The sequence below is a fragment of the Balaenoptera ricei genome, chromosome 10, assembly GCF_028023285.1.
Source record: "Balaenoptera ricei isolate mBalRic1 chromosome 10, mBalRic1.hap2, whole genome shotgun sequence".
Classification (NCBI taxonomy): domain Eukaryota; kingdom Metazoa; phylum Chordata; class Mammalia; order Artiodactyla; family Balaenopteridae; genus Balaenoptera; species Balaenoptera ricei.
The window spans coordinates 8,200,540-8,209,476 of NC_082648.1; the positions used below are offsets into that span (position 1 = coordinate 8,200,540).

Sequence of the window (8,937 nt, forward strand, 5' to 3'; positions counted from 1 at the left end):
AAATATCTCATGAAGATTATGTAGTGCCTTATTTCTATTGAATGAATTATTTTATGTAAATAGCTACAAATATAGCATTTCAGAAATGAACAAGATGGACTGGAGGATATGGGGAGGGGGTGGGGTGAGATGTGACAGGGTAAGAGAGTGTCATGGACATATATACACTACCAAATGTAAAATAGATAACTAGTGGGAAGCAGCCGCATAGCACAGGGAGATCAGCTCGGTGCTTTGTGACCACCTAGAGGGGTGGGATGGGGAGGGTGGGAGGGAGGGAGATGCAAGAGGGAAGAGAAATGGGAACATATTGTATATGTATAACTGATTCACTTTGGTATAAAGCAGAAGCTAACACACCATTGTAAGGCAATTATACTTCAATAAAGATGTTTTAAAAAAAAAAAAAAAGAAATGAACAAGATGCTTTCAGAACATCAGTTATGAGGATGAATTATCCTCTCTTTTGGAGAGAGGACGAGCTTATAAATAAATCCTTTCAAAGTGACTTTAGACGTCTCCAAATTTCTCTGTGCCTCTTCAGGGTGATAAACAATAAAAGAAAGAAAGTGATAGAGTCAAATATTTTTAAATGACATAAATTCCTCTAAAGTCAATTAGAATATTTACTGACCTTTGGCTGTTTACAGAAAAGTAGATACAGCCCTTTGAAAACACACATGGAAACAACTTAAAAATTACAAACCATGTTATAAATCTAAGGTTTTACAATAGAAATGTCTTTGAAAAAATGTTACAGTATTCTGTTTCTTCCTTTCTAGCATGAGATATGTTTTAATATATTTTGAAGGAATGACCACTTTTTAGAAACCATTTTGTTTATTCTACTTTTATTTTAACATACATAAAAGCAGGTTATAATTGCACTGGATACAAAAGACAAACAAACACACATATTGCACTTAGAAAATACTTCACATGAAGTATTGCACATGATAGAATAGATCAGGAAAGGAGAATAGATCAGGAAAGGCACAAGGTTATAATCAGATAAGACTAGTATTATTCCAGATTTGAACAATACAGACTTTTTCCTGATAGAGATTTGCCACGTCACATATTGCACATTTTCCAACACTTTTATCTGTTTTACAAATATTCCTCATATTCTTTGTTTTTGTCCTTATCTCTGTAAAACACTGTGTATAAGGCAATAAATTATGTACCATTGAAAAAGACAAGTCTATGCTGAAGAAGTGAAAAAAAAAATACGATCACCCCATTCTTTGGGGGGCAAATGACAAAGTAACTTGACAAACTTCTTTAAAAAGAGAGAAACATTACAAAGCTTCATTTCATAAGCATTTGCCCATTTATATATGTCCTCTGAGTTCAAAAAAAATGCATTTAGACTAAATATCTCTGTTGCCAGTTAAAATTTCCTTTGTTTACATTCAGTTTTTAATACTACTATCTAATTCCTTCATACAGTGCAAATGCGTGAAGGGCACACATCGTTCACAGTCATTCAACAATAAATAATAACTCTAAACTTAGTTACCTTATTATTTCTGAATTAAAAAATTATAAAGTGCATTCAAAAGCTTTGAAGTCATTTTTCTCATGCTTGGACAAAATTATCAGTCAACCTGTAACATTTTCAGCTCTTGGAAGTATTCCACGGTGCAGATATTCCTGGAAATTTTCTCCCTTTTTTCCACAGTCTTGTTTGGAAGAAAGTTTCCAAAATAGTAAAAAGTTTTTTTCACAAAGTCTTTATGGGAAACTTCTAACCATAGAGCGCCATTTCATCAACACACATTTCCTTGAGTTCCATGATAGAATAGTATATCAGCAAATATGATTCCTCTTTATTTGGAGGGTTTGCTACATATCCAGTGTAAATTCTTTTCACATTCTGTGCTGCTGACCTCTGTGCTGTTCAGAAATGCACAATAGTTCTCAGATCCTGTAAGGTTGAACCTGTCAACAATAAAGAAACCAGAATTATTTTCAGTTTATCATTTCCTTTCAGTTACAGGAGAATCAACTTTGTGGTGGTGGAGGTGGTGGTTTCTGCTTTTTTGTTTTTTCTTAGTAGGAATGCACGAGGCAAGTGTGCCAGTCAAATGATCACAGAGTAATCTGCAGAGACAGTAGACAAAGATCCAAAAGAATAGTATGTGGAGAGAAGATCCAAAATTAAGAGTAGAGGGCTCCACTTGTTTGGTTGCTGTATCACCACAGGAGTGACTCGTTCATTTCTGAGTTCACAAACCATTCCCAGAAAGTATAAACATTCAACAATCATGTATACTAGCACATACAGTTTTAGAGGGTAACAGTCACTGGTGCCCATTTGTGGGTGTGATACATACCAAGGATTCCTTTTCTAGAGATTTAAACTAATTTTCTGTATCTTTAATTTTCATAAAACTATTTAGGGAGCTAGAAATTCTTTCAAGTCTGAGTTTTCAGATGACAAAGATTAACACTAAACTTATACAATGTCCTTCAAACTTTAAAATGTACAGTTAATGGAAATAAAGTCAGCATCTTTAATTCTGGGGCAGGTTTTCTCTCAGATCCATAGAAGCCTCTAATTAGGTATTGAAAATATTGTTCTTTATCCCTGTGGAGATGAGAACTGGGAAAGCAAAAAGGGAATTACTAGCTTGTCAATAAAATATAAATATGAGATTGGAAATGTTGGATTATTTTCCCATCATTATATTTATACCTGGAATATTTCTGAGTCTTATTCCACTCGAATTTGCTGAGATCAAATTACTAGAAGCATTTATCGTATGAATTCCAAGCAGATAAAAAGAAAAAAATGATAATATTAAAGCCCTTCTTTAAAGAAGTCTGTAGAGTATAGCATACAAAAGAGATTGTTAAAGTTCTGCTTATAAAGAGCTCAACCTTCATATAGAACAGTACTTCTAAAGGAAAAAAGGAAAGTGGTTCCCTTGAACTGCCATCCTGGGGAGGATAAAGAGATATCTTGAAACTCACCAGTTATTAAATTTTTTGCCATTTGACCATTTCCACATCTGGTCGGCTTCATTTTTCAGCCCAATCCAGTGTTCAGTTCTACCCACATGTTGTTTTAAAAAGATCTTGAAGAAAGCACAAAGGAACTGTATGTTAAACCACCCCTCCTGATAAGTATGAATAAATCTTGTTTCTCAAATCTGCAACTCGTAGGCATGATAGCTAAGCTGATTATTTACTAGTTCTACATAGGTTCAGCTCATGTGGATTTCTGGCCTTTGAGGCTAAACAAATCACATTTAAAGACTAAATTGAACTCTCATTTTGACCTCAGACTGATCATGTGGCTTTCTGTGACTAAATTTTCCTGGGTGGGAGACAGATACAATGTCTTCCCTTAGAAGGAAACAAAAGGAAACCACAGATTAGCTATATAAAATAGAATAGCAATATCTTATGGAATTGTTTTTGAATACTATCTTACCATGTCCTCTTCAGAATCAATGACAGCAAGAGTGGCACCATGTTTGGAGCAAAAGTTTTGGGCCAAGGTCCAGTTCCTTGTTTTCTTGGAAATAAGGTAGCATTTCCCCTGGTATACTATCCAATCATCTGAGCATGAAGAAACATGGGTGTTTGGTGACACCGAGGACATATATTGGCCTGGACAGTTGTACTGGCCCACTGTGAACAGGAAAAGGGTTTGTTTTAGTAGCACAAGAAACCAAATACCCACAGTGTGCAAAACTAGTTCAGGGGATGCTGTGCCGTGCTAGGTGATAATTGAAGAGAGGAAAGAAGGTGAATTCTTTTTTTTTTTAAAGAATTCTTTTTAAAAAAAAATTTTATTGAAGTATAGTTGACGTACGATGTTATATTAGTTTCAGGTGTACAACATGGTGATTCAAAATTTTTATAGATTATACTCCATTTAAAATTATAAAAAAGGAAGGTGAATTCTGGAAAGAGTAAGAAGAAGGCAGTTTCTCACTTTATCTGATCTCTCATTGTGCCTAATCATCATTGTACTCGGTATAAGAAATAAGAGGGAGTCACTTTGGTCAGAAAGTGGAGGGTAAATTTAAAAATCTTGAAAATAGTCTTTGGACTAGAAAGGCTAAAATACATTAAAATTCCAAGTAAGGTTTTGCATCTGAATGCAGATGGGGAAGAATTTGAAGATGTAGTATATACAGACCTATATTGGAAGGTAGAGGAGAGAATACTTTGTAGAGGAGCAATTCAGAATACAGGAAAATTTATGGCTGGGGATGTATCATAAAACTGTAAAATTTCATGTTTGTATAAAACACAAATGTATCTTGGTATAGCTGTATGTTTCGAATACCATAACACAACTGACTCTCTGGGAGCTTCTAGATATATTCTATATCTATATATATATTCTGTGGCTTTTGAGATAAGAGACTGACCAATTCCTGATTAATCTATGGCTTAGATATTATTTTTTTTCATCAACAATGAATGTGCAGCCCACATTTTTCCAGTTAAACGTCTATATATTTAGACTCTAAATTGGCCCCTTTTATTCCAGATTTAAACATCTGCTCACATGTAATTTTCTCCCACAGTATTGTATAAATCATAAGCACTTTTAATATTTCTAAAGCACTAGAAAACTAAAAAAAAGTATTGCATCAATTATTCAAGGAATGTGGAATCATATTTAGCATTTCCTAGGAAATTGGCCATGTATGAAAAATGAGATTGTCCTAAATTAATCAGAACTTTTGATGAATTCATAAAGTGCAGACCCACCTGATAAAGCAACGAGAGCTATGATTAGAGTGGTGATGAAGACCACGTTCACTACAGCACATGGGATGGGAACTTGAATGGACCCTTCATGATATGCTGCAAAATGAGGCCTGGTGGCATTATCTGAAGAGAGAAAGTAGATGATGAATTCAAGAAGGCTATAGAAGTAAGAAAGAGACATTTGATTTTCTCTTGAGGCATTTAAAATAAAAAAATAGCTATATGTCTCCCCATCTTCTTATATGAAATTTATAAGTTAATTTCCTTCAAGTGTTGAGTGAATTTGGATAGTTTATTTTTGGCTAGAAAGAAAACAATCCAGTCACAATAATGATATCATAAAATATCTCCCCCCAAATATGTACTCAGTAGCTATGAAAATTCTAAATATATCATAATTGTATTGTTTTAATCACAATAAGAACATTTAGTAAATACCTGATTACCCTAGAGGACATATAAAAAGAACATCCTATGTACAATCCCTTAACTTCTCTGTAGTTACTGTTTAAGGGAGATGGTATAAATGTGGGTGATATAATAAAAAATGTTGAATTGATATAAAAATATATACAACTGGAATGACTAAAAATTTAAAAAAAGGATGGATGGTACATTTTTGTGAATTTGGTAGATGTGAAGCATTGAAATTTCCATATATTACTGAATGGGAGAATAGAATGGAAAAAAATACTTTGGAAAACTATTTCTTACATAATTAAATATACACTTATCCTATGATCCAGAAATTCTACTCCTATTATTTTCTCAAGAAAAATGAAAATACATCTTCAAAATGTTTTATATAAGAATGTTCAGAGCAACTATATTCTTAACAGCCAAATCCTAGGAATAAACCAAGTATCCATCAACAGGAAAATGGATAAACAAATTATGGTATACCCATACAAGAAATTCTACTCAGAAATTTAAAAAATGGAACAACTGATGCATGCAACAAAATGGATGAATTGCAAAAAAAATGTTGAGCGCAAAAAATCCAGCCACAATTATATACTGTATATATTCATTTATATGACATTCAGGAATAGCTGAACTAAACTTGATGATAGAAATGAGAAAAGTGATTGCTTTTATGTGTTGGAAAATTAATTTGACTGGAAAGGAACACAGGGAAACTTTCTGGGGTGATGGAAAATGTCAAATGTTGATTGGAGTTGTAGGTATATCTCATTAAACTGTATATGTATGATCTGTGCATACACTGTATGTCAATTTTACCTCATTTAAAAATAATAGGTGAGTGAAAAATAAGATGTTTGCTTGAATTTTCCAAGAGAAGTTAAAATAATAGAGGAAATTTAACAGTACTGTAGACTAAATATTGGGTGGAAATCAGTTTTTTCATTTATCCTTTGTATAATGCTAAAACCAAGTAAAAGTTTCATTTCATCAATGAGAAATATTTTTGTGGAAGGATTTAGAATATGAATATGATGTGAATGATGATTCTTAGTTACCAAAAAAAACCCTCCACCACCAACAACAAAGCTAGAAGGATATCTGTTCTAGATTAGAAATAAATAATTGAGAAAGGAGAGAGGGGAATTTTGTGACTCAGAGTTTGAATTTGATTTTTGCTAGGATGAGCTATCAGGAATTTTAAAAATTCGGCCTCACAAGAAATATACAGATTCCTATTATGCTCTCAAAAACTGAAATGTAAAATAACTACTTGAATGATATTAAAACTTACCATGAAAAATAGTCTCAATATGCAAAAATATCCTATTTTTCAGTATGGGTGGCTTTCATAATTAAAAGGATGTCTATACAGACACACCTTGAAATTCACGTATTTTCTTTCCTTAAAGCATTTCTTTAATGTTAAACTAGGCAAAGAGATGCTGCTTTCTTTCACAGTAATTTTGCTATGTAATGGATGTCAGCATCAACTGTTGCTTCTTCTGAGGATTGTTTTTCCCAGCATAGATCTGCATTCAGGTTTTGCAAGAGAAGACTTTACTTCACTCCTATCTGGTTCTATTTCTCTCAGCTTCTTAAAGCAAACCTTCCTTTTTTCACCAGCATGCAACTGTCACCGGAAGTAGCCTTTTGTAGCTAGGGTAGCAAGTTCAGAACTCTCTGTGTAGTTTCACTTCTTACCATGTGAGACTCAATCATGGGGTTCAAACTCAATGCAGGGACAGCTCTGGCTCCTCAGCAAGTACCAACACATCCAAATAACTCATGCATGCCAGAGCCCATTGGCTCATCCAGTGGACTCACTCTATTGGCTTATCCAGTGGGTAAGCTATGGAGATGATTCTCAGACTGTACTTTATATCCATTAGTGAGGGCTATTGTTACTCACAGTTTGACTTATCACCTAGGTAACAAAACACTCCCTTAAAAGCATACTTCCGCTCTGATTACAAGCCCTGCCCATTAATGGAGAAATTGAAAAGAAATCCACTAGTACATATTGAATCACCAAGGGTGGTGCTCAATGATTGTTTATACTAACAAAGCAAGTACAAATAGCAGCGTAGTCTAAACATTCATAAATTAACTATTCAACAGAAAATTGGAATGATCTCAGGAATAGTTAAGAATTACTACAATAGTTCCTTCTTCTTTCAACTATGCTGTTTATTGAGTGGTTTTATTCTTAAATATATTTTTTCTTTTGGGCAGCTCAGCTGAGCCATCAAGTTATGGCTATCTGGTTACCAAAAAATTTGTGTGGCTTGTACTTGCTATCCACACTTGATTTTGTGTCCTTAAGTGAAAGATGGGTTTATCAGAGGTAATGAATGCTTTTCTAAAGCAAACCACTCTAGTAGACCCATACTCAGAAAACAATCCCTTCCTCTAGATGTTTTTAGCTCTGCTGTTCATAACACATTCTTTGGTACTGGTTAGATTTGCTTACAAGTAAACTCTAGTTCCTACATGCTAGTGTTTTGGGCACCTCATTAATTAGAGAGGAAGAGAGAGATAAATGAAACAAATCAAGAAAACCTCACCAAAACAAATTTTTGTAAAACAATGGGAAAATCCTGGTAATAGAAAATAGAAAGGTCTGAGGACAGAATAGACAAATAGAAAAGAAGAAAAAGTACATAGCAAAGATGATCATATTTTGATGAAAAATAAAAGAAAGGAAGAAAAATATCTGATTCATGTAGAATTTGAAGCCCACGATTAGAAGGGTGAAATAGAAGAGCGAAATGGAGGAAAAGAGTCCCATAAAGAATATAGATGATTTCATTTTCAAGAATTCTTTCATGACTTTCTCCTAATAAATTACCATTGGACACTGTAAATGTTCAGATGTTTATATGGATATTCTCTCAAAAATTAGAAACCTTTGTTCCCAGCAACTGGAAGATGCTGTCTTGAGAACACAAGATAAGGCACACACAGAAAGCACAAAATGGTACAAGGTAAAGGCAATCAAGAATGTAATTGTTTATGTGGAAAACAGAGTTTTCCATAAAGAGAGGCAGTGTTTCCTAGAGGATGGATATGGGAAAATGATGGACAGTTCACTGGGCTAGGGCAGTGAGATTTCTAATTAAATCTGAAAAATTGAGATGATATAAACTAAAACAAAGAAACAAACCTTTAGAGAGCTTCTGAAATTCACCCTTGTGATTTCCTCTCAAGTTTCTATTTTGTCTTCTCATAGAAAAAGAAATATTTACTTCTTCCCCATTTTCTCCTTTATCCCAACTGAAATAGAATGTAACCAAGTTCTTCAAAAGACAAGCTTCATTTTCCCCCTAACTACCATTATATACCATAGATAGATAGGTAGGTAGATAGAAATAAATATAGATATATTGATAGATGCTACCAGTATATAAGGAGTAAGACCTGACTTACTTTGTTGTCTTCTTTTCAGATGCAAGGAGCTGGTCTCTGTTGCAGAACAATCTTCAGAATTCATCTTTATCCTCGTCACGATCCCTTGGTTAATCCCAGGTCAAGCCAGTCTGTAGTGCAAGTCTTTGCTGGAGCTCTTGTTCAGTCTCTGAGTCTCTGAGATATCTCAGCCTTTATATTCAGTTACGTTGTCTCCACCCGCTTCCTCTCACCTCCGGATCGTTCAGCTACTCCTGTCCTCTTTAATTCATGGTCTAGTGGCCCAAACAGTTTACAATGTGGTGTTGTGGTGAGCTACGGGTTTTCCCTGCTGTCTGAAATGTGCTTTCTCACAACTGTAGGTGCAGC

The 8,937-nt window shown here is 34.3% G+C and overlaps 1 protein-coding gene across 1 annotated transcript; it reads right to left on the reverse strand.

Moving 5' to 3' along the window:
- Nucleotides 1-1,769: 1,769 nt before the first annotated feature.
- On the reverse strand, nt 1,770-8,727 carry LOC132372395 (early activation antigen CD69-like). The gene is made up of 5 exons (XM_059934461.1): nt 8,590-8,727; nt 4,738-4,860; nt 3,443-3,642; nt 2,980-3,083; nt 1,770-1,944 (listed from the first exon to the last, which is right to left on the reverse strand). Exons 1-5 carry the CDS (start codon nt 8,651-8,653, stop codon nt 1,833-1,835), a joined length of 603 nt encoding a protein of 200 aa, XP_059790444.1. The 5' UTR covers nt 8,654-8,727; the 3' UTR covers nt 1,770-1,832.
- Nucleotides 8,728-8,937: the final 210 nt, after the last annotated feature.